Here is a 26,704-nt window from a genome sequence, read left to right as displayed (position 1 = left end):
TTTCTCACATGCTTTAGCATGTATGAGGGCTTCCAATATCTTTGCCAGCTCTCCCCTACCTCAAGCATACATGATTAGAGGTATAGGTGAAAAAAATAAAAGTTGCCTGTTCAGCATATCCTTAGGCATCCAACAAAGTATGAGGGCCAGGGGGTGGCTGATGGGAACTCAGCAGGTGTGAGGGGACAGGAAGGAAACAGCAGATGGATGAATGCTGGGTGGCCATATCAAGCAGTTTTCAAAGACTGATTTCCCTGAGTTTCCAGTGGAAAATGTCGAGAGATTCGGAAAGTTTAGAAGCTGCTCAAATTCCACCACTATTTTCAGTAAGAGCTGAAAATCTGTTCTTTGTAGTTTTTAAAAAGCAGAATTGCTGCACAAAGCAGTCAGTTAACAAGGTCCATGGAGAGAGAAATCACTGGCCTAAGACAGTGGAGATACAGATGCTCATCTTGGACAACTGTTCACCAGATTTTTCCATCTAGACTGATGCTAATTGCAAAATAGAGTAGGATTCAGGGTGGATGCTATGAGCTCCCTAGGTTGGCGTGGGGAGCACTAGCAGCATGGTAGAAGGTTCTTTCCAGAGAGCAAAGTTAAACCAGCACTAGTATTTTCCCTATATTTTCTTGGCACCTTACCAGTAAACTTGATCATGCTTTGGAGGTTGTCTCTGAAAGTTCTCAGTCAGTGCAAACAGTTTTAGACCTAAAGTAAAGAGAAACCTGGATTCAAGTCTTGCCTTTGGTATTTCCTGCAAGTCACTGAACTTCTGAGACCATTTCACCTTGTTTAAAATGATATATAAAGTGATATATAGCATGTCTACCTCACAGGCTTCTTGTGAGGTGCAAAGGAAATCATGTATCAGAGTGTCATGTCCCAGAAAAATACTAACTTAGAAGTTTTATGCAAAGGCTTTTTGCCTCTGTATGAGTAATGTAACTCTTCAGGTTGACTTAGTATGAATGAAGTCCCTGGAAACCCATGCAGATGGCTGGGGAAGATGAGACCGCTGGTACGTTTCAGTCCTGTCCCAGCCTCAGCTGGGGGATGCCGGGTCGAATAATTAACACTGACAAGCCATCAGTATTCTAGACTTGCAGAAGGGGCTAGTCCTTTCAGTGACCTGAAAAATTTGAGCCGCATTTTAATTTTCTCCTCTATTTGACGTTTCTTTTAAATGCTTCTAGTTCCAAGTATTCAGGCACATTCATCAGCAAGTGAGCTGGGATGGGTTTTTCATGAGATAGTGGGTTAAGAGAATCTGTTTGAGCCAGGGAACAGCCATGAGGTTTTCATCAGGGGAGCACCTAACAATGTACCAGTGAAACTGCCCATTAAAAAAAATCCCCCAAGACTTGAATGGAGAACTTCCCATGCATTTACAGCCCCAAATGACTATTGTTGAGAAATGCATGTGCTAGTGGTATGTATCCCTAGAATTGTATAGAATAATAGAATGCACCCCCACCTGCAAATGGACTTTAAGGTCTCGGCTTGGTAGGACTAAGTCATACCAGGATGGAACTACAGATGAAGCTTAATTGAGAGGAAGTCTAAGGTCACTTTAAAGTTTTCCCTAAACCACTCTCTTCTACCCCGAAGTGGAATTCTTTCTGGGCCATTGCTTAAATGATGCCCTCAGTCCTATGAATGGAGATGCAGAATTTCCCAGAGGTCAGAGCAATCTATAAAAGATATTGGAAAGAACATCTCCCTTTTTGTTCCTGACCTTCCATTGCTCCTCATCAAGAGAGAGACCTTGGTCAGGGCGGAGGTCTGGAGAAATTCATTCCAATCCCAATCCTTGGCTTAAACTGTTGCCAACTTCAAGGCATTATTCTGAAGATGCCCTAAAGCTTTAGATTTCCCAGCCATATACTGCAATTGATAGAACAAATATTATTTTTCCCTTTTTGGCTGAGACTCCCTCTGTCTCTAAATCTGTGGTCCTGTGATCTTTCTTTGTTTTGATCTGTTTAAAAACATTCAAGTGGGAAATCACCTGCTAAAACCACTTCCTTTCCAGAGAAAGTAGGCTGGCTGGAGTCCTGGAGTGGGTATGGTATTTTGATTTCCCTGGGGCTACCAGTAGTGGGGAGGAAGGGGGAGGCAGGAGTGTCCATTCCTGTCTATTGCAGAGGAGCTCTCATGTGTCCATCTGTCATCACATGCTGCTGCTTCTGTTGGTTTAGTTTCCTTTTTTTTTTCCTTTTTTTTTTTTTTAACACCATCTGCCATGCTTTGGTTTTGTTTTATTTGGGTCTTAATTTCTTTCAGTTGATTTCATTGGTGGATTTGATCCATTTCCTCTCTACCATGTCAATGAAAAGCCCTCCAACCTATTGTTCAAGCAGACATACCTGTAAGTATAGGCCCCAGAGGGAGAGACCCTTCCTCTGCTTCCTCACAGTAGGGCCTCTCCACTAGGGGCTTGTTTATCTGGGATTTGACAGATGGAGGCCCTGGGACAGAATTGGCATTCTTTTCTGGTAGATGTCTCTATGTGGTGAATTAAAAATTCTAATTTTCATTGTCCTTCATCCATACGATTTCTCCCCAGAATTGAGTCCCTTTTAATAGACAAAGTGTCTATAAAACCCAATTCTCCAGGCAAACATCCATGGCCAGTGTCCTTCTACCATGCTATTGTTTTTTTCAGTCCCCTTATCCAGTCTTGTGTCTCTTCTGGTGAGAGTGTTGGGGGATGATCCTTTGAATTGAGAAGTATGTCCTCATTGACCACAAGAACATAATTTATAAAACTAAGTTTTCTTTTTTCATAAAGTTTTTTTTTTCTCTCTGAAGTCTTCAAGACTCTAAAATATTTTAAGATTTGATTAAGGTACCCAAACAAGTCTTTTATGGATCTTACTCAATTGCTCATTCCCAGACCTTTTAATTAAAATTGAACATTTATCAATTTACTTTTGTAGAATTTCTACAACAAAATTTATATCTAAACTTGGCTTCTTCTATTACTAAAAAAACTTCCCATGCCATCTTTCTGGACCATCATTTAGAACACGTAGTTCAAAAAACTCTAAAACCAGATTTAAGTTATTTTAAAATTGCCTCCTATTTTTATCATGTATTGTTGCCCATTCTTTCATTATCCAGGAACGTTGAAAGACAATGATGTCTGCGAAGGAATGTCTCATCAGATAGCTTGCTCCCAGGATCCCAAGTAATAGAAAGAACATTAATTTTGGAATCAGAGTCCTTGGGTTTTAAACTCAATTTTGCTGTTTACTTCATGTATTGTTTTGGAAATTCACTTAATTTCTCTAGACCTCATTTTCCTTATAGATAAAACAGGTGGGGTTGAATTAAATGATATCCAAGATCTTTTCCTACTCTAAATCCTATGAGTCTATACAATTACACATGGGACAGCTCGGTAGCACAGTGGGAAGAGCACTGGGCTTGGAATCAGGATGTGTCACCTTGATGAGTTCAAGCCAAAGACAGTTACTAACTGTAGGATCTGGACAAGTCACTTAACTCTGTTATAAAATGAGCTGGAGAAGGAAATGCCACTTCAGTATCTTTGCCTAGAAAACCCCAAATGGAGTCACAGAGTCAGACATGACTGAAATAATTGAATAATTGCCTACAGCCCAGTTGAATGAGAGATACCCAAGTTCAAATCCAGTCTTACACACTTGCTAGCTGTGTGACCCTAAGCAAGCCATTTAACTGCACTCAGTCTCAGTTTCCTCATCTGTAAAATTGCGATAACAATATCAACTACTATGAGGATCAAGTGAGATAATTATTGTAAAGGGCTTAGCTCAGTACTTGGAACATAGTGCCAAGTTAGCTATTATTTGGGGGGAAAGACAGAATTGATTTCCTTTTTAGTCAAAGAGTCAGTGGACCTTTTAAATTTTCTCTTTTTTGCCACCATGGAACAATAGATTTCTTAAAATAAAAAACCTTTGAAAACTTGAAGAGGAGAATCTGGGTACCCCTAAATCTTCTTTTACTTGAGTAAAGAACTTTTCTTTGAAAAAAAATTTCCATTTGTGACCTGGACCTCCCTAATCCCAGTTATTCTTACTGTCCCCGCAGGCCTGCGTAAGTGAAGAAGAGGATGCTGTACCAGTACTCAGTAAAGAAGGGTCCCTCCCTATCACATGGAAACCCTGGTCTGAAGAATTCATCCCATCTTACTCCTTAACACAATGAATGTACTACACGTGGCTGGGCCATTTCTGTTCTGACTCTGAGCATCCCAGTGATCTTCATACCCATCCCAAGTGTCCTAGGATCCTGGGCCTTTAACCGGCCTTGTCTCAGGCCTGGAAGGCCTCACCTCCTTCCCCCAACTTCTGCCCATCTGGGGCCTCCTGGCCCACAGAGATAGGCGTGGTCACGACCCAGCTGCAGATGCCTACTCTTTTTGTAATTTTCTTTAAAAAACAAAAAAACAAAAACAAAAATCACACATGTTGTATGTACTCACAGCTGCTCCCACCCCAAGGCTCATGTCACATGGGATGCTTTTTGCGTCAGTGGAGCAAAACTGGTGAACTTTGTATGCTGTAATGATCCCTCCTGCTACTCCCAGCCTAGGTTTGGCTTTGAGGTACAACAGGTACCCTGGCGTCCATAATGAGTTGTTTGTTATTTTTGTTCCATGACCGCAGAGCATTGAGCTCTGAGCTAAAAGTGGAAGAGTTTGTCTATGGGAAATGGTTTAATGAGAGAGATGGCAAGAGACAGGGGAGGAATATGTATGTATATATATATATAATATGTATGTATGTACACATGTTAATGGGACATCCTTCATGAGCCATGGTCATTGAGTGAACAATTAAATTCAATAATCACAGACCATTTTTAAACTCATTGCAATTTTATTCATTTGGAAGCAAGCTGAGCCTCTAGGAACACCTCTTGTTATGGAGCAGCTGCTGCTGGACACAAACATTCTCTGATGGTCCACTGGTCAACTCCATGAACGTATTAATTAGCAAAATCATCTAGCAGTAAAGCTGTGGGCTGGGATTCAAGAGACCTTTCTTCCAGGTTTGACTGTCTCTGCTGTGCAACTTTAGAGCAAGACCTCTCTGGGCTTCATTTTTCCCATCTGCAAAATGGACTAGTTGAACTAGCTGTCCACTTCTAAATCCAAGATTGCATAATTAGATCACTGAGGTCCTTTTCAACTCTAAGATTTGATAGTTCTGAATCTATAAATTGATAATACATTTAGACAAAAGAACCAAGCTGGTGTTTTTAATATATTCTAGATGTATAGGTCACTCTATTAACCATCATAAGCTGGACAAAGATAAATTTGATTTTCATCATTTTATTGGGTCAACTTTGAAAAGGAGCAAACAGCAGGGCCTTCTGACCACCTTTCATTAACATGACTGCTATCAAACCTGAAAGGCTCATGCTCAATATCTGTTTATCTGCCTGGCTCACCCAAAGGCTCCAAAATCATGGAATAATGCTGCCCCCTGCACGTAGAGGAGAGGAGCACAAGTAGCCAGAAGGGCCCCAAGCAAAACAATGAACTGCTTTCTCGGCCATCACTCCCTTCTCCCCCCTTTCTTTAATACCTCTCTTTTCACCCCTCTTTCCTTCCTCCAGTACCATGCATCTCCATGGATTCAGTGCTGGCCTCTAACCTCCTGCTCCCAAGGAAGAATTCTAATCTTGACCATTTATAGCCCTTCTCCCTTGGACCTGTATGTACATAAGTTTCCTCTGACCAAAGAGATTTTAGATAATAGAAAATAGATGTCAGGGATTCAGAAGGTCCTGAAATTGCATTCCAGGACAGCCACTGTAGCCCACGTACTAATCTGAATTGGATTTAGTGGCTAGCAGTCCAAAATATGATCCCTCCCAGAAAACAATGCCTTTGCTTTGAGAAAATTTAACATGTACAAAAAAAAAAAAAAAATCAGATCCTTGAGATGTATATTCATATTTTAAAAAGAACAATTGAAATCAAGATTCTTTAAGAAGGTTCTTGCTTTGCAGATAGCTGTTAGGATTTCTGAGTTTGCGTACAGCATTTGCCATTGACCCTTTGTGAGTTTGGAATGTTACTGCCTCTTCTGTCACTACTACTCCCTAGCAAAATAAGGCAGTTGAACTAAGCTGTGATTTGTAAAATCCTTTCCAAATTTCTACTATACATTGCATAAAGAAGTACCCTGCAAACTACCTCAGAATTCCTAACAGCTGCAGCTATTGATCAGACATCCACCCATCCTCCTGCTTAGAGGCACACTGATTGGCAGTCAAGTTTAAGGGTTTCAAGGCTCTCCCCTGGTAGAATGTCATCCCAATCAATCCTGGTGGAAGATATTGTGCCATTGGCAGGAGATTGGTAGAGAAAGCGATTAAGAGCACTTAGGTGGAAATTCTGGGTTTCAGATGCTCAACAGCTGTGTGACTTGGCTAGTCCTTTAATCTCTGCCTCAGTTTCCTCATCTGTAAAGTAGGGATAATAGCAGCTACCTCCCAGGGATGTTGTAAGGATCAGATGAGGTAATTCTAAATCTCAGCACAGCACTTACAAAGTAAACACTATATAAAGGCTTGCTATTATTAATGAACAAAAGATTAGGCTGTCATGGAATGCCTCCTACCTTCAAGGGTCAACCTCATGGCATTGATTACACTGGAAGAAACTTTATTGGAAAAAATTAAAGAACTTCAAACATAGTCACAGAAAAACCAAAGCAGAAATTCACACTTGTATACCTCAACCCCCAAAAAATGTTGCCTTAGGAGACGCTTAGATATATAGTTTTGGATCTGGGTTATTTCCCCTGCCCTTTGATGTCCCCTAATGGTTTCCCAATTATGCTAACCTTGCTTGAAGTTGCAGCTATGGCTCCCATGATGAGGTCGGACACTCCTTCGGGAGTATCATGAGGAGTCTCTAGGAAGAGTTGATTTTCACGATTACTCAGAGAGTGAATCGGAGGGAGGTACTCGTGGAGAAGGGAATAGTCACAGGTTGGAGATCTCTAGACCAACCTACCTTTCCATTCATCCATCCCTCTTACCAAACTTCACTCAGCTACGAGAGAAGCTAGGGACCCGTGACTCCCCTGATACAGGAAATGCCCAGGTGAGGACACTTGCCAAGGGGAGGTCTGGGTTCCAAGCCTTATGCTCAGCCAGGGATAAATGCCATATGACTTTTTTTCTTTGCAAAGCCCCTTTGCCCTCTCCAGGGACATCTATATTTCTGCCTCACAGCACTGTCTTCTGACTAAGTTCCATTTTGTAAGTAGGGAAGGAAAACGGAAATTTCAAATGTCCATGTGACCCCTGGCCTAACCTGCTCTCTCGGAGGCTGTTTTCCTGCCGCCATGTCTGATCTGCGGCAGGTAACGTGGGAGAGCCCTCTCACTCACCCAGGCGCGGCTAGGACAGGAAAGTCCTGACACTGCCGCGGATGGCGGCTCGACAGATGGGGCACTGCTGCAGGTTTGGGGCGCACTCTGAGCAGACCAAGTGGCCGCAGGGGACAAAGACAATGGATACCACTTGGTACATGCACACTTTGCATGTCCTCTCCTCCTTTAGCTGCTGCAACTGCTGCTCCGTGCTCAGGGGTCCTGTGGGCAAGGAAGGGCAAGGAGAGGAGGTCAGGAAAGGAGAAGAAGGCTGCTCTTCACATGGGAAGGTGAAAAGTCTCAGTGTGAGGGGCCTCAGAGGCCAGCCAGGTTCCAATGAGGATGGAGCCCCGGGGTAGAAACCTGGAGGACTCGCTTCCCAAGTTCAAAGCTGGTCTCAGACACTTTCTAAGGAAGTCACTTAACCCCGTTTGCCTCAGTTTCCTCATCACAAAATGACAAACTATCTTTGTCCCCCCCACACACACCCTGCTAAAAAGCAAAATCCCAAATGGGGGAATGAAGAGTTGGATGTGATTGAAACAACTGAACAGCAGCAGCAGAGGTTTCTGGAACTAACAATATTTGAAAAGGAATTCCCTTTAGAGAGGCCCTATCAAGTAATCATTTCTATATCTTTTAAAAGATTTCCCGTGCTGAGAAACTCGCCGACTCCTCAGGAAATCCATTCCAATTTTAAACATTTTCTTACATCTAATCTGAATCTCTACAACTAACACCCACTAGTCAAAGACCTGAAATGCAAAGGGTCCAATCTCTATTCCAAAAGGTTCAAATGGATCTGTGGGGTCATTGGTTTGATTGGGACTCATTCATGCCTGCCCCACTCTGGGGGGATTTTTGTCCATGTCCTCCCATAAGTCTAATATAAAGGGATTGATCAAGATGAAAGGAGCCTTCCTCTATTTCTCCTGACTTTATAAGAAAACCAATGAAACATTTGGGCTTTCTACTTATCATCCCTCATTCTTTCCATATGACCAATTGATTTTCAGGCCAGCTCTCTGAATGCCTGAGGATTTTTATCCACAGCCCCTTTCTTTCTGCTCATCCCCCAATTTCTCAACAGTCTACTATTCTACAAATAAAACACCTCCAGTTCTTTTCAACTATCCAGTTCTTTTGACCTTCACTTCTCATAAGACATAGTTTTAAGTCATTTCCAACTTGATATGATCTTGTTTATAAATATCCTTTCTAAATATATGGCTCTCTGTACCAAACACAGTATTCTAAAGGGACTTGATCAGGGTAAAGGAGAGCTTTAATCCCTCATTCTGAGCATTTCATTCCTATTAATGCATCTTGAGATTGTAGCTCAAGGACTCTATTGCCTTACTATCAATTAAAAAAATGTTCAGAGTTCTTTTTGTGGCAGTGGGTATGAGGTCTATTGAAACTCTCTTGCCCAGTTCCCCTAATGACTAGAAACCTCAGTCTTTGGAAAGGAAAACGGTTTCTTTGAGAATAACTGTTAAGAATAGAGTACTGTGCTCTAACCTTTAAACTGGTCTGTTCAGGTGTTGTTGCTGTGATTTCAGTTGATACCCAACTCCTTAACCCAATTTGGCATTTTCTTGGCGAAGGTACTGGAGGGGTCTGCATTTCCTTCTCCAGCTCATTTTATAGATGGGGGTTAAGCAACTTGCTCAGGATCACACCTCTAATAAGTGTCTGAGGCCAGATTTGAACTTGGAAAGATGGGTCTTCTGGGCTCCAGGCCTGGTACTCTATTCATTGTGCCCTCTAGTTGTTCAGGTACCAACTCTTAGAACCAAGATGGTGACAGAGAATAAAAATAATATTTAAGGGTGCACATGTACAAATCTTGCCCAGCCCCTCACCTGCCTCTGTGATCTGCTCAAGTTGCTCTTCTCTTCTGGGTGCACTTGACTCAGATGCCATGGGAGCAGGTGCTGTGAAAGACAGACTATAAATTTTGTCATGTTCCCTAGTCAGTGAAAGAAATGTCACAAGATCCCTGGTGATTACCCATAGACAACTGGCATAAAGTTTTTCAGAAGAGACTCCAACTCTATTGGAAAAATTTTTCTCCATAGAAAATACTTATTCATTCAATCCCAAAATAATACAAGGATAGGTTCTGGGGGGTGGGGAGAAGAAAAATTTTCTTCAGTCAATGAAACCAGATGGCATATGTTCCATATACTGACCACTGAGTGTCCCCATATTGTAGTCTACCCAAAAACACAGAACTGAAAGGCAGAAGTGACCCCAAATGACCCAAGGGAGTTAGATGAGTTTTGACATCCATACTGAGCCACTGAGAAGTTCTCCATTTTTAAATCAAAATATACATTATTAAGTCAAGGGCTTCATTAAGCAATTATCTTGACTTTTCCAGTAGACAATGCCAGACTTTGAGGAGTTTATAATATATTTGGGAAGATAAAACACTGAAATAACAGTAGAAAATTATAAAAATAGGAGCTGATAAATGCCTAAGGGAATAACCCAGATACCAGGGATTCAGAGTTCAGAGGAAGGAGAGATGGAAGAGGGCTTCCTAAACAGGAGGTTGGGAGGACTCGGGGAAGGCCTCGGAAGGGAGGGAGGTCTACAGACTGGAACAAACCCTACCCATTTAACACAGGCAACGAAGAAGTGTTTGTACCTCTGGTCTCTCTTGCACTCCTCTCTTCCTCCTGGATTAGATCAGAGACCAGCTGAGATACTGATGTGCTGGCTGGGGTAGCCAGCCTGTATTTATTCAGAACCAACCTCTCCACCATGCTCTGTTCAAACCCCATCTGCAGCACACTTTTTACCACTGTGGATTGCCGCCAGGCTGGCCACGCTAGCCAAGCCTGGCTTCCTGGGCTACCTGCAAAGTGGAATGGAGAGTCACTGAACCCCAAGAGGAGATGGGCTGCTGTCGGTGCTGCCCAAGGGGTCGCAGGGCAGGGTCACTGAGCCGGGGCCGACTAGTCAGTGGCTGCTCAACAGTACTGCTCTTTCCCCAGCTGCATCCTAAACACAACTCCAACTGGCCTGTTTACTTTAAGGTAAGTGTCTCTGTTTAAAGGTATCAAAAAGCCAAGAAAATGAGCAGTCATTTCAGATGGGAAAATTGATTTCAAGTCTATTGTGTGGGGAGGAAAATTAGAGACCCCTTTGACAATGGAGAACCTTATTTTAATACTGTTAGATAAGATCCAGAGTTAGTCCCTATAGGGCTTATATATATAGATTCCAGACTGTCCAAGAACTTGTGGATTTTTTAAAAATTGATAACTATATTTTAAAATAATAAGTTTCTATTGGAATATTATATACTTTATTTTACTTATTGAAAAACATTCCAAAATGGGGCAAATAAATTTCACCAGATTGCCAAAGGAGTCCATCACGCAAAAAAGATTGAGACCCCTTGAATTAAAATCTATGCTAATAGCCATGCAACCTGAAACAGTAATAGCACAAAGCAAAAACCTGAGAGAATATAGTTAGTTTATAGCAGTAGTTCTCCCCATAAACACCACAGAAATAAAATGTCAGAACTGGAAGGGATGCAAGGGGACATGTAGTCCAGCCCCTTCATTTCCTAGAGGAGGAAACGGGTACCCAGAGTCAAAGTGAATAGCATAAGCCCAAGAGTAGGAAAACATGTGATTTTAATATGGGCCTTCTGGTTCTAAGGCCAGTATTCTTTCCCTGAATGCACGGCACTTAAACAGGTGCCATGTACACAGTTCTTATATTAGGTAAGTTAAAGAAGATCTGAACTATAGCATTAGAGGCAAGATGACAGAAAATATAGATGAAAGACACTCTCCCAACAGCTTGTGTGTATCCGGTTCTACTGGACTACAGATACCATAAAAGTGGGGACAGGTTCATATCTATGTTTGCATCTCCCTCAGTGCCCAGCTGAGTATTCTGTTCCCAGCCAGTGTTTAACAAATGTTTGCTGAGTGATCTGTGATATTGGAAGCTCTGGAAGGATTCCAGAACCAAAGTCCCAGTTTTCCTAGAGTTGTTCTTGAGCGTGCAAAGGCAGACTTCCACTACGAGGTTTGATTTCTCAGGATTTAAAGAGAAAAGATTAGGATCCACAGAGCTTGCTTCCATAGCAAGCCACCCAACAAAAGCAGTAAATAGCCTATTGTAGTAAAGGGAATTCCTGGCCAAGGAATGTGGACACCAGAGCTTTAGTTCTATCTCTGCTGCTAGCTCACAGTATAAACTAGAATAAAAAATATAAGTTCTTTGGTCCTCCAATTTCAAATTTGTAAAAGGGGTGAATTCCCCTCCAGAGCTGGTAGGATCCCATGAGAACAGGGATGAGTCAGTAAGAGCACTTCAGACCAAAGCTTTCACTTTCTCCATTGCCCAACAGTAAATAAATGCTTTGATCTAACAAGTCATCTGTTTTGAGTTGGGAGTTGTTTTGAAAGAATAGGGACATTGAAGAGAACCAAATTTACCCCAAGTACATGGGCAGATTTTCTTTGCTTACTCTCCATCTCCTACCTTCAGAATACAATAAAACCTGACAATATCAGAGGCAATTGGAGGCACAGTTCACATACTTCATGTCTGGCAGAAGTCAGGAACATGGAAATTATAACCAAGGCTTGCTTTTGGAGTCTAGGTGACTGAGTACCTACTGGGCTGGGTCACAGCTTAGTCTGAATTTCAAAAATATCACTGGGTATTTACTGAATATCCACTAGGTTCAAAGCACTTTGCTTGTAGTTTCTAGAAAGCAAACTCTAAGATGCGGTAGAGAAGATGAAAGTGAAATGACAAAGCAACCTTTCAATTAGTTTGGAGTTTGTTACTGCTAGTAAAGAACAGAATCCATCAATTCAGTCAAACTGGAACAGTAGGCTAACAGGTTGGCTTGTTTTTGAGTACAGATCATCGAGGTAGGAAATCAAAGGAGTAGTTAACATTTAACTAAATGTTAAATGTTAACATTTAAAAAAATTAATTCCATTTTGCATTCCCATCCTCCATTTATTTGAATAGAATAAGCAGCAAGCAGATGACATTCAGCATACTAGAGGAGAAAAGGTACTAGGTTGGAAATCAGGAGACCTGTTTGAATACTAACTTTGTTGTGCTACTCTGGGCAAATCACTTCAGATCCCCAGACCTTGGTTTCCTCATATGTAAAATGAGGGGGTTAGATTACATTATTACCAAGAACCTTGAAAGTCTATGATAAGAAGAAAAATGTTTCCCAACTAACCTGGGGTAGAAGGAGTGGAATCTACCTCTCCTGGATCTTCTCCATGACCCTAAAAATCACAACATCTTTTTAAAAATAAATAATGTGGCAGGATTTGATTTTTCTTAAGCATTATCCCCCCAAAAATCCTGTAAGGAGAATCATATGAACTTACCCAGGAGTCTAGTAGGCTGGAGGACTCCTGGATGCTACTGACATAGGCCCTGCCTCTGGATTGAAGCAGAAATTCACATCTGAAAAAGGGCAAAAGTAAAGATAAAAGATATAACTGGATATAATGGGAATGAATGAGAAGGAAGAGGGGATAGGAGAGATTTCTAAAGCTAACATAAACTTTTCCAGGGCAGACCTAGATAGCTTTCTCTTGCAGAAGTACAACATCTGGCCTAGGGACATCAAATACCTTCATCAGAAAGCTGGACACATAAAAGTTCCACAGCACCCCAAGTTACCTAGGGAACCACTTGGCGTGCTCCCTCCAAGGGTCATCCCCTCGATCCCAGTTCCTCAGGCCCCCATCACAGTAGTAACACTTCACATGGTCATGCTGGCCTGAAAGACAGCACAGAGAGGTTTCCAGGGGCAGCTGGAACTGTGGCTTTGGAGAAGAAGCAGGGCATCCTGAACCAGGTGCAGCAGATGATTGTCTTAATGAAAACTTGAACCAGAAGCTCAGTATCTCAGCGGTTCATTTAACTTATTCTAAAGCAATATGGAATAGTGGGTAGCAAACCAGCCTTGGAATCAGAAGGAACTGAGTTCAAATTTTGTCTCTGACACATATGTTATCTTACCTTATATATATATATATATATATATATATATATATATATATATATATATATACCTATATACCTATACATATACCTATATATATACCTATATATCTTACCTATACATATATATATATACACACACATTTCATAAATCTTAAAGTGCTATATATAAATGTTAACTGGTTATTACATAGTCTAAAGCTACTTTTCCAGTGGCTCCTCTATTCCCTAGTAAGACTAAATTTTACCCCCAAAAATTTAGCTCTGTTCAAAATTGGACATCCTTACTGGGTGTCCTAAGGAACCTAGAAAAATAAAAATAAAACTGGGCCTTACCCAAGAGTAAACCAAAGTCTCCCAAGCCCCAAGACAATGGGCCCCATGATTAGGGGACAGCCTTCAGGGAAGGTATCCTCCTGACATTGACTCTCAGAGGAGCTAGACACCTTTAGTAAAAAGCCCAGTAATCTTCTGTGGGAGAAATGAATAGATAAATTCCAGGGCTAATTGGGGCATGGTCTGGATAAACCCAAATTATTAAGAAGTTATGGCAGCATAGTTTAGTCCTTTCTGCTAGGAAGTGGCCCTCTGGTCTAAATATCAAACAAAGAAATACAGCTAAAATAATTAAATAAGAAGTGGGAAGTATGAAGAGTTTCATTGATAAATGGCCCACATTGGATGCATTGATCAGTGTTAAACAGACAGGATTCAGAGATGACCCCAACTGAGCTGCAAATTCAAGTTTCAAAGGTTGGTCCTAAAATTGTTCCACAGGAAAACACTCAGGATCTTGAGATTGATGAAAAATAGGGCAAGAAGAGAGGACAGTTAAGGAAGTGTTCTAATTTGGGGGGTAAGGGATTTGGGGTGAAAATGCAGCTGTTTGGCTCCTTCCCATTCCCCTTCCTGGTCTCTCCCACCACCTTTTTCCTAGCCATCCTATTATTACAAGAAGACATTTTTATCCTTTGGGGTTGCTTCTGACCCTAAATTTAGGTTAGGAAGCCTCAGGAAGGACTGAGGTCAGGAGAGTAAACTGAGAAAACTCACAAAAATGTTTTGATCTACTCCCTCTGCCTCTCTAGATGCTTTATTTCTGAATTTATGATTTAAACAATAAAAAAGCATTGTATACTACATGGAATACTGCTCTTAAATTTGTGGAGATCTGAGTTCAATTGTTTAAACTTCCTTTGTTGATTTTATCTTCAGAAAATCTCTAACATAAACCCCCTTCTCTCCTCTGACACTGCTACCTACCTGATACAGTCGCTTATCACCTCAGTCAAGTCTGGATTATGCAACAGCTTGATGAGTGATTTCCCTGCCTCAAGTCCATCCTCCACTCAGCAGTCAAACCAATCTTTCTAAAGCACAGATCCGATTATGTCCCTCCCACCCCCCAATTCAACAAACTCTAGTGGCTCTAGGATTAAAATCCCTTCACAAGCTGACCCTCTCTACCTTTGCAGTCTTCTCACATCTCATGCTTCCTCCCCTTCAAATATGCTCTGATCCGGTAACACTGATCTCCTTACTGTTACTTAAACAAGAAACTCCATCTTCCAACTTAAGTTATTTTCACTGGATCTTCTCCATGCCTGGAGTATTCTTTATTTCATTTCTGCTTCCTGGATTCTCTGCCTTTCTTCAAATCCCAGCTAGATGGTCTTGAAGGTCATAAGAATGTTCCAAGATGGCCTCAATTCTAGCCAGGCTAAATTTGCCACAGTAAAGAATATACTAGACTTTCCATTAATACTCAACTATAAATTACTGCTCTAATCCTAGGTTTTGAAATGAAAATCTCTCAAAATCGATGAAGGATTCCATATATTTAACCTATATCAGATTGCCTTGGGAAAGGGGAAATAAGGGAGGGAGGGAGAAAAATTTGGAACACAAAGCTTTACAAAAATGAATGTTCAAAATCTAAAAAGATATCAGGTGTTTAAAAGGGGTGATGGAGCTAAGGAAAAAGGAAATGTTCACAGAAAAAGAAGCACCCACTTCTCCTTATAGTGCATTTATAGCCACATGGCTTCCTACAGTGTGACAATGGCCAAGCAAAACCAGCCTTCTTTGGCAGAGATCTGTCAGGGATCAGTTTATGTGACATACCCAGTCTGCCTCCTGTGCCACAGACTTGTAGGGAATGATTTAGAACAAATGTAACTCCAGACTCAAGTCCATGAAAAAGAGGTGACCTCAAAGAAAACACAGGCTAACTTCTCTAAACTAATATCTATGCTCAAGGCCCCACAACCAGCGTGTATGAAATAAAGCATCCAGCCTACCTGTGTAGAAAAAGCCTGCTCTGGCCAGTTGCTGAGGGCACACCATTGAAGCAGATGGCCAGTTGTGAAATGAGTCCAGGCGGATTTGTTCTACTCCCATATCTGGGTAGGCAGGTCTCGTAGTCAGGACAGTCTCATTTCCTTCCCCTTCTTCTTCCTCTGATATTCTTTGCAATTGACTCAAAATCTGCCCATCTACGCTGTCAGAAGTGTTCCTGTCAGGGAGACCGCCAGTATGCTTGCTGAGGGCAAACTGACACTTGGGGAAAAGCCTCTGGTGTTCTAGGATGGGGCTGTCTCCAGCGGTCCAGTTGTCCAACATCCCACCACAGCAGAAACACTGAACCCTGTCCTGAGGGCCTATGTAGAAGAAGCCGGCTCTGGCCAGGTCCTGGGGAGAGACAGGGCCCTCAGCTGGCCAGTCTTGGAAGGTTTTTCTTCGGCTGGCCTCACTGCCCATTCTGGGCTCATCCACTTGCACTCTGGTCTCCCTGTTTCCTCCAGAGCTGTGTGACCTCCCTTTCAAAAAATTGGGAAGTGAAAACTGGTATTTCTATTATGCTTGTCTGGATGTCTGCCTTGGGTCAGGATGGGGGAAGGGAAATGGGAGGAAACCCACACTGGACTGCTCCAAATCTGCTGGCTTAGCCTTCTGGAAAGCACTGGGTCAGGGATTCCACCTCACATGCTCTGACAGTGGTCAATCCCAGAGTCATAGGGCTCAGAGCCAGAGCCTTCCCAGGGATGACAGCAGCTCCAAAAGAGGTATATTTTATATATATATACATATACATTCAGTTGTTGGTTGTGGTCAGAGAGAAAGCAGTTTCTGGACAGACACCACAGGTCACTGTCCCAAAAAATTATGAACAAGAGATTGACTACCAAAGTTGGAGAGTCATGTATTCTCTTAATAGAATCTGGTGGCTTGTAAATATAGCAGCACCTAGACAGAAAAGTTGAATCTGGGATCTAGTCTTTGCTTTCATAAGATCTCACGAAAAGTCAGTTACCTTGAGATCCTTTCCCCTCTTCACTGCCCTCCCCTTCTCCCCCACAAAAGTCTAGTCAAGGCTATTCTTCAAGTCTCCATTAGCATATCCCTACCTCATTTACAAGTCAATTCTTCTGACTTCAACTAGACTAAGAATTTAGTCCCACATTCACAGGAGACCTAAAGGGAGAGTTAAGAGCCATGGTAGTAATAGCCAAAGTTTTTTTTTTTTTTTTCAATTGTACATCTTCTATCATAAAAAAAAAATAAAAAATAAAAAAAAACCTCCCTCTTCTTCATAGTGGATAGAGAGCCACTCTCCATCTAGGAAAAGCTTGGCTCAAGTTTTGCCTTTGACCTTGTCTAAATTTTATCTATTTTCTTTCCTCTTACTCTATTTTTAACTCTATGATTTGGTTTCTGATCTCATCATTCAACTCAAATTGCTCTCTCCAAAGTTACCAATGATCTCTTCAGAAACTGCCATCTCTAATTGCCTTTTTTCAGTCCTCATCCTTCTTGACTTGCTTTGTAGTATTTGCTGAGACTCAACTGAAGTTGCTAATCAACCTCTTCTACTTAATACTCTCTTCTCTCTGGGATTCTGATATTATCGCAACCTAGTTCTCTTCCTGACCCCAATCATACCTTCTCAATCTCCTTTACTGAATCTTTGTCCAGGTTATATTAAACAGACATGTCCTTCAGGGATCTGTTCTGAAACATCTTCTCCCTCTATACTCTTTCACTTCATGATCTCAGCAGAGGTTATATTTTCAATAATTCCCTTTATGCTGATGACTTTCAGATCTACTTTTCAGCCCTAATCTCAGACTAGCATCTTCAGCTGCCTATTAGACATCCCTAACTAGAAGTTCCATAGTCATTTTCAATTCATCATACCTAAAACTGAATACATTATCTCTACCATCAAAGTCTCCCCTTCCCAACTTCCCTTTTACTATCAAGGGCCCCACCAACCTACCCAGCCATTGTGACAAGTAATAATTTATTAATTAGGCCAGCCTAGAATCAATAAGTTGATGGCCAGTAGTTTCAGTAATAAAAAATGCCAAGGGAGATGCTGAAATGCTTTAAATCCCTTCCAAAAGGAAATTTTTTGATGAGTGAAACTTAATATTTATTGGTATACATTTAATGAGGAGGAGATTAACAGTCTTTAACTCCTTCTGCTGAGAATAAAGTTTGGTCATGAGCTTCAGTAGTCTCAAGGAATCCAGTAAGGGAAAGCCATTTTCATCTGGACTTCTCTGGCTAATTTTCTCTTTCATGAGTTCAGTTCTATTAAACTCTAAAGGAGGGGATCAAGGATGGGGAGTTCCTCCCCCAGGCAAAGGTTCACCTAGACTGGATTCTGTTTATACTCCAAACAAAAAAATTTCCCACTGGGACATTAATGCACTGTTGGTCAAGTTGTGAACTGGAGAGCAATTTGAAACTAGGACCAAAAGGCTATAAAACTGTACATACCCTTTGATCCAACAGTGTCTCAGCTAGATGTGATTCCCAAAGCAATTATAAAGAGGGGAAAGGACCCCAAAATGGATTTAGCAGCCCTTTTTGTAGTGCCAAAGAATTGGAAATTGAGCTCATCAGTTGGGGAATGATTGCATAAGTTATGGTATATGAATGTGATATCATAGAAGATATATTCTATAAAAAATGATGATCAGGCTGGTTTCAGAAAAGCCTGGAGAGACTTACATGAACTGATGCTAAGTGAAATGAGTAGAACCAAGAGATCATTGTACATAGCAACAAGATTATGTGATGATGGACTGTGGTGAACTTGACTCTTCTCAGAAATATGGTAATTCAAGACAATTCCAATGGACTTAGGGTGGAAAATAGCATCTGCTTCCAGAGAGAGAGAACTATGAAGACTGAATATGGATCAAAGCATAATATTTTTATCTCTGTGTGTTTGTTTGCTTTTTATTTCTCATGTTTTCTTCCCTTTTGGTCTGATTTTTCTTGTACAACATGACAAATATGGAAATGTTTAAAAAGATTGTACATGTCAGATTGCTTGCTGCCTTGGGGAGGTGTAAGGTAAAGGAGGAAGGGAAAAACTTTTGGAATACAAAATTTTGTAAAAATGAATGTTGGTCAAGATGTGAACTGGAGAGCAATTTCAAACTAGGCCCAAAAGGTTATAAAACTGTACATACCCTTTGATCCAACAGTGTCTCAGCTAGATCTCATTCCCAAATGAGATCAGCAGGATGATTTCAGAGGCCTGAAGAGACTTACATGAACTAATGCTAAGTGAAATGAGCAGAATCACTGTACATGGCAACAGCAAGATTATGTGATGATCAATTCTGATGGACATGGTTCTTTCCAACAGTGAGATGATTCAGACCAGTTCCAATGATATTATGATGAAGAGAGCCATCTACACCTAGGGAGAGGACTATGGGGACTGAGTATGGATCACAACATAGTACTTTCACTCTTTTTGCTGTGGTTTGCTTGCATTTTGTTTTCTTTCTCATTTTTTTCCTTTTTGATATGATTTTTCTTGTGTAGCATGATAATTGTGGAAATATCTATAAAAGAATTACACATGTTTAACATATATTGTATTACTTGCTGTCTAGGGGAGGAGGTGGGGGAAGAAAGAGAAAAAATTTGGAACACAAAGTTTTGCACGGGTGAATGTTGAAAATTATCTATGCATATGTTTTGAAAATAAAAAGCTTTAATAAAAAAAGAAAAAATGTTGAAAACTATATGTATATTAGGAAAAATAAAATAGTATTGAGAAAAAAAAAGAAAAGAAAAGAAATTAGGTTTCCCAGTTGGGTAGGATCCCATCCAATCTATTTAACAGCATGTGCCTTGCAACTAGAAGCAATTTTATCACTCAGCCATGCTCTTCAGAGGCTGACTAACCTTTTTCAGTAGTTGGATCTCAACAGAAATAGAAAAAAAGGATAAATCATAAATTAATAATTAGTTATAAATGTAATAGCATTATATTAATTTCTCTCACCATGATCAAAACCTAGTTATTCTTCTCTATTCACTCTAACCCCACCTCCAAACCATATTCAATTTGTGGCCAATTTCTGTTGATTTTTACCGTAATAGCATCTCCTCTATGCAGACAGTTTTTGTTTTATGTAAATGGACTTTTGGAAGAGAGGGAGTCAGGAAAGGGCCCTCATGTTAGTGAAGGGAAGCGACCAACACATGACATTTCTCTGGAGACAGAAAAATAAGAGCAGTAGGAGGAACATGTGGGATGGGGACAGATAGATGATGCCCAAGAGCAGATAGAAAACAGGCACAAGAGGGCCCTACACTAGGGGTGGGTGGGTAGAGTGGTCCAAAGATCTCTTCTCTAGTGCTGGGTCTTGTGTACCAAATTGAAGCTTATGAAGGGCTTTAATTTAGAAAGTCCAAGATCATCCACTGAATTCTGGGCCATTAACAATTGTCTTGATTTTTGTCTTGCTGCTAGATTTTGATGATTCTGGAGTAGAGTGAGATTAATGATTTTGCACAACTTTGGCTCACTTAAATCCAATTTATACAAAAGTCCAGACCTCACTCTGGTGATGTCATTAAGTAATCTGATTTCTAATTGGATGAAAGGTTGTAGGTTTTTCAAGTTGGAAAAGGTAAAAGAAAAGAGGTACAATTCCCTGAAATCAGAAAAAGAGACATCCCCTCCTTAATTGTCTGTATTCAATCAAAGGAACAAGGAAATAGTAACTGATCACAGGGCCATTTTTTCAGACAACTTATATGAGTTTCTTGAGGTGTGTAATTGTGAGAAAACTTCTTGTATCAGTTTTCGGATCTCAATGAGTTTTTTTGGGGGTCTTTAGTTAAAGCTCTGTAAGTAGCAGGTAGAGGTGATCCAGCTTCCCACCCACCCAAGGCTAGGTTCAAACAATGTACTTAAGTTTTCTCATAATTCCCGTAAATTGAATAAAATTTTCTCACAAGGCAGAAATTGGTTTAAGCCCATGAGTGAATAAAAAGAGAACTGAGCCAGATCTAGAATTGAAGTTAGTGTGGTTTACTCAATTCCCATAATGTCCATATAATCCTCATCTTCTACCCAATCAAATTTCCTGATGGTTGTCCGTAGAACTCTAGTACATTCTTTTCCTTTCTCAGTGCTTGGTTTGCAATCTTTCCTCCCCAAATCCTGTCTTCCAAATGGGGTTTATCAAACACCCTAATTTGCCAGTTTCTAAACCTATTTCTTTCCCATGATCTACTCCTCCACCCCAACTCAGCCACACATAAACATGATTACACTCTTGATCTATCACAATGTACCCAAAAATGTACTGCCCCCACATTCAAGAACGTCAAAATTCATTTATCATAACCCAAGCTACTGGCTTGGTACCTTTCCCCATATTCCACTCTTTCAGGCTTTCAGTTTTCTTCCAGGCTATCATATCTGCACTAACTACTCCCTGTTTCCCCTATCTAGACTCTTGGAACCATTTCAACTCTTTCTGGATGTAACTATTCAATTTTTAAAAAATTCCATTGTAAATGTGATGTCATTGTAACATAATGGTAGTTCTTTCTTTGATTACTTCCAATTTATTCTGTATATAACTTATCTGAATATATGTTGTCTATATGTTGTCCAAATATATATTGTTTGTATGTTGTCTCTTCAATCAGACAATGAGCTTTTAGAATGCAAAGACTATTTTTTGTATCCCCAAAACTTAGCACAGTGTCTGACACATGATATTTGCTTAATAAAGGCAGTCTCTCTGTGCTCTAAGCAATGCAAACTATAAGTTGAAGAGAAGATCCTAACCTGAATTGATAGTGTTTCCTCACATTAGAATGTCCTGTACTAATAAAAATCAATTATTATTAACTTTATTGATAATATATTAATTATTGTATACTTACATTACTAGCTATATCATGCTGTTCAAACCAAAACAGTAGCAGGTAATAGTTTACTCACAAGTCATACCTCTGGAATATAGAGTCTATCCTCCAAGCAATACCTACCCCAATCATCTTGGAGACACTGGGTTCAGGGAAGGAATTTTACAAATGGTGCTTGTGCAGCTACTGCTGAATAGGTTATGACTGTCCTGAAGGATCTATGGGAGGGGCAGGATGGGAAAGGTTATAAGCACATGGAGGAGATAAATTAGGGAACTGTTTGGAAAAAATGGGTAAAGGGTAAGTGTGATTGTGTTAGAGGCAGGCCCCCAAACTCTTGATCATGAGGAGGGTAGGATTTGACTCATCTTCCTTTATTCCATTTGGTGAATCATATGCCTCTTGGGGCTATGACATATTCTACTTAGGATGAGACCCCTATCCTTATTTTGATGATTATTACTCTAAAGTTTTTTACTTTAAAAGACTTAGGTTGGCAAGTGCCATCTGTATCCAGAGAAAAAATTATGAAGACTGAATATAGGTCAAAGCATAGTATTTTCACCTTTTTGTTCTTCTTGTTTGGTTTTGTTTCTCATAGGGTTTTTTCCTTTTTGATATGGTACAATATCTTGCACAATATGACAAATAAGGAAATATAGTAGAAAAATTGCACGTGTTTAACCTATATTGGTCTTGGGGTAGGGAAAAGGGGGGAGGAAGAGGGGAAAATTTGGAACATAATATTTTGCAAAAGTGAATGTTGAAAACTATTTTTGCATGTATTTGGAAAAATAAATACTACTAGAAAAAAAGTTTGTTACTTTATAGGACTCAGAATAATGCAGGGTAACAAATTAAGAAAAATGTGCTGAAGTACTTGACCAATAAAGCAACAACTAGATTTTGAGTTAAAGTAAGGAAGACAAAAAGTTCTTCCTGAATAGATAAGTGGTCAAAAATATGAATAAACAGTTCTCAAAAATGCAAACTATTAACAACCTATGAAAGAATGTTCTAAATCATTATTAAGAAAAATGCCCAATGAAAACAACTCCACTCCCAGCATATTTGGAAAAAAAGACAAAACATGAGACAAGTCAGTATCAGAGGGGGAACATAAAAATAATTGCTAATACATTGTTTTTTAAGCTGTGAATTGTTCCAACAATTCTGGAATGTAATTTGGAATCATGTGAGAAGATCAACTAATGGACATCTTTCACTCAGAGATTCCATTTCTAGGCATATATCCTAAGAAGCTAATGACCAAAAAAAGAGACACCATATATGCCAAAATATTTATTACAGTACTTTTTGGGGATTGCAAAAAACTGGAAACAAAGTAGATTCCCATGAATTGCAGAATGACAAAGCAAGTACATGAATGTAATGAAATGCTATTATGTTGTAGGAAACAATGAAATGAAGATTACAGAAAACATGTAAAATGATCTAAAATGAAGTATGCAAAAGCAGGAAAATCATATATTACTACAACAATGTAAATAAAAAGAATAACAACAATAAAACAATTGGGACTAAATGTGGCAAAATTATCATGACCAAGATTGGCCCCCTAAAAGATATATGATAAGACACTTCCTCCTCTCAACCTTGCCAAAGTGAGGGTTACAGATGTGGAACATTACTTATAAAATCAGACTTTTTCAGTATATTGGTTAGTTTTGAAGAACTTTTTGTTCTGCTTTTTAAAATTCTAAACTATAAAGGACAGCTTGACTCAGAGGCTGTGGAGGAGGGATACAGTAGAAAATGTAGGAAATGTAAAAAACTAAAGATATCAGGATAAATGTATTTTATGAAACAGTAAAGAGGACTAGAGATGTGCTTTTAGTTCAATTCAAACAAATGATCTTTTACTAACTATTCTCTGAATTTATTTATAAGACGACAGAATTCTAAAGCAAGCTTTTAATTTTAAATTTTAAAGTTTTAGAATACTTATTGATAGTTTTATTTTTTAGCTTACCTTTATTTCTAATTAGATGTTTCCCTGCTACCCTCTCTAAAGAGCAAATTTTTATAATAAAAATTAAGAAGGGGGCAGCTTGGTGCAGTAGATAGAGCACCAACCCTGAAGTCGGGAGAACTTGAGTTCAAATTTGATCTCAGACACTTAACCCTTCCTAGCTGAGTGACCACTGGGCAAGTCACTTAACCCCAACTGCCTCAGCCAAAAAAAAAAAACAAAAAAGAAAAGGAAAAAAAAGAAGGCATGTTGGAGAAACAAGTAGCTTGTTAACTATCCAACTCACTGTTCAACTAAGCAAATCACACTATCTAGCTCTGGGTCCCACAGACAGCTGTAGAATCCCCTAGGCCTTAGGGTTGCCTATTCTATATAATCCTGTAACTGTTTCAGGTCTTTCTTACTGGCTAGATCTGAACCATGAGACAAGGAGAAGCCTCCCCCTGACATACTCATAATTTCATAATGGTTTTTATTCTTAATTATTTTTTGCTTTATTTTTTATTATGAGCTTAATAATATCAATTAATAATTATCAATAAATATGAATTAAAATTTAAATTATCAATAAATATGTAGAACAAAAAAAAAGATCCCATGTTAAACCATACTTATGTGATTATTTACTCTTTTCAGTCTTCGTGATCTCATTAGGGGTTTTCTTGGCAGAGATACTAAAGTAGTTTTCCATTTCCTTCTCCAACTCATTTTACAGATGAGGAAACTGAGGCAAACAGGTTAAGAATCCCTGCACAGGAGTGATAGAACAAGATATATATTTTCAGATTTGGTCAATGTGTTACCAAGGAAGGCTTCTGTGGGAGTGAATGGGTAGTGATGGAGTTGTAAAGAGAACATCAATAATCCATTTATAGCCAAAAAAATTCAGAAGGGGTCAAAACAGGGCAATTTCATTACTACTTTAAATTTAATATGCACTTCTTAAAAAAGAAACCATTTAAATATGGTTAGGGCAGCTAAATGGCACAGTGGATAAAATGCTGGGCCTGGAGTCAGGAAGATTCCTCTCCTGAGTTCAAATCAGATTTTAGAATCTTACTAGCTGTGTGACCCTGGACAAGTCACTTAACCCTATTTGCCTCAGTTTCCTCATCTGTAAAGTCAGTTGGGAAATAAATGGTAGACCAACCCATTATCTCTGACAAGAAAACCCTAAATGAGATGTTAAGAATCAGACATGATTGAAAAACAACGCTAACCCATCTTGATTCTTATTTCTATTTCATCATTCCCATCATCATCAATGTGACAGGGAAATTAAAAAAAATCTCTATTATCAAACTACCCTGTGGTTCAAAATCTATGGTCCTCTTTGAGGAGAAGATAATGTGTTTATGAAGAGTAATGATAGAATGATAGAATGAATTCAGCTGCTATCTACTTCTGCACACTCAAAACATAAATTCTATTACCTAATTCTCTCCCTGTCCCTTAATCTTTTGACTTTTCTTTCTGTTATTAACAGACCCAGAAAAGGAGAATGGGGCTGATAATGTTCTATCCCCAAATCCTCAGCTGGGATGCTAACACTATTTATAGCAGTCAAAAAATGGCAATAAAATGAGAGTGTTCATTGTCTGGGATATAGCTAAACAAATTGTGGCATATGAATATAATATTATGCTATCGAAGTCTGGGAAACAATGAATATTAGGGATTCAGAAAATATGGGAATGCTTGTATGAATTGATACAGAGAAAGATAATATTCATGACTTCAACTATATAAATAAAAATACTAAATGGTAACTGAATTCAAATTAACTGTATTGAATTACCTTGCTTAATATGTCCAAAACAATTAATTAACTTTCCTCTGAAATTCATATCTCCTTCCTAATTTCCTTACATCTATCAAGTGTCTACCAGTGTCCTAATAAATCAAGTTCATGAAATAGGAGCCCTTGATCTTCATGATCATCCATATCCAATCAATTGCTTAATCAGACTTTGTATTTATTTTACCTCGATGACATCTATTTTATCTATTACCAACTTCTAAGTCAATTCATTTTGTGTACTAGAGATATATTCTCAGTGTTGTTATCTATGCTTTTATAAAAGGAGTAGATTCTTATCAATCTCTACTCCTCCTAAGGAGGAATTGGAAGTAATTGGTAAATATAGTTCCAATTAATTTAAAAATAATTAAAGTGAAAAATTAATTGAAAAATTTTAAAGATCAGATGATGACATGTAATTTGAATGTTTTTTTAAAAGAATTCTGCTTTTTGTGGGATTTAAAAATATTTAGGTTTTGATTTTTTAATTGGACCATAGCTTGCCAGGAGAAAGGAAAAGGGGACAGCAGAAGATGAGAGAGATAATATCATGGAAACAACAAACATGAACTTATAAAGACTTTGAGAGAGAGTGGAGAATAAAAGGGTCTGGCATGCACTGGATCATGAAGAATCAAAAATAACTGAATAACTGCATGACAAAAAAATAGTTATATTCTTCTGGGCTAGAGGGAGAAAGAGGAATTAGATTTCAATAAAGATGGATTGTAAAAATTTTCAAATCTGAATGGAGTAGATTTATTTTTAAAGCTTAACTGAGAATTTAGGAATTTTGCCTTCTATTTTAAAAGATTTAGTTTTTGATTTTTCAATAGCATCAAGGTTTGCTAACACATCACAGATCAGTTATAAGTAGTAAAACTGAAGTTTTTCCTTTTATGTACCCTAAATTATATGTCTACTCTGATAAATATTCATCTTTATCCAGAAAGGTGTATTTTACAATTTAGGTTCTCGTGAATTTCTTTTTAGGATTTTTCCCTTTAGATTGCAGTGTTCCATATAAAATACAAAGTTTAAATAACACCAGGTGAGATGTTAAACCTTACATTCTCTGAAGTTTTGAGTGAATATGGATTCCTAATGTTTGAGCTGATTATTGGAAAACTAAATTCAAGAGGGCATACTAAATTGAATTGAAGTCTATTTTGCAAAAGATTGTAGCAGAAACATCTAAGAATCTCTGCAAGTAAGTTGAATTAGAGAAGCATATCTAAGATAAATCCCTCCTTCAGAGCTTCTTTAGGGACATGGCTATTCTAAGATATGATGTATTTATGAAATGGACATTGGGAA

At 39.1% G+C, this 26,704-nt stretch overlaps 2 protein-coding genes across 4 annotated transcripts in view; one reads left to right on the top strand and one right to left on the bottom strand.

Moving 5' to 3' along the window:
- NKAIN4 (sodium/potassium transporting ATPase interacting 4) overlaps nt 1-4,848 on the top strand; it is a 109,519-nt gene extending 104,671 nt beyond the window's left edge. Inside the window, exons 6-7 of one of the 3 annotated variants that reach the window (XM_012539623.3) lie at nt 2,284-2,368; nt 4,078-4,848. In XM_012539623.3, coding sequence (XP_012395077.1) covers nt 2,284-2,368; nt 4,078-4,087 — 95 coding nt within the window. In that variant the 3' untranslated portion in view covers nt 4,088-4,848. Of the gene's footprint in view, nt 1-2,283; nt 2,373-4,077 lie in introns of those variants that run through there. The other 2 variants (XM_012539624.3, XM_003757608.4) reach the window with 2 other exon arrangements.
- An 81-nt stretch (nt 4,849-4,929) lies between these two features.
- BIRC7 (baculoviral IAP repeat containing 7) lies at nt 4,930-17,684 on the bottom strand. The gene is given in 10 exon segments (XM_012539625.3): nt 4,930-7,604; nt 9,248-9,319; nt 10,039-10,248; nt 12,622-12,670; nt 12,776-12,854; nt 13,074-13,173; nt 15,698-16,182; nt 16,184-16,275; nt 16,859-16,871; nt 17,677-17,684. Coding segments are annotated over 10 exon segments (1,302 nt in total). The 3' UTR covers nt 4,930-7,410.
- Nucleotides 17,685-26,704: the final 9,020 nt, after the last annotated feature.

Source organism: Sarcophilus harrisii, chromosome 2 (assembly GCF_902635505.1).
Source record: "Sarcophilus harrisii chromosome 2, mSarHar1.11, whole genome shotgun sequence".
In the NCBI taxonomy this organism is placed as follows: Eukaryota; Metazoa; Chordata; class Mammalia; order Dasyuromorphia; family Dasyuridae; genus Sarcophilus; species Sarcophilus harrisii.
The sequence above is the reverse complement of the archived record's forward strand: the minus strand, read 5'-3'. Positions and strand labels throughout refer to the sequence as shown.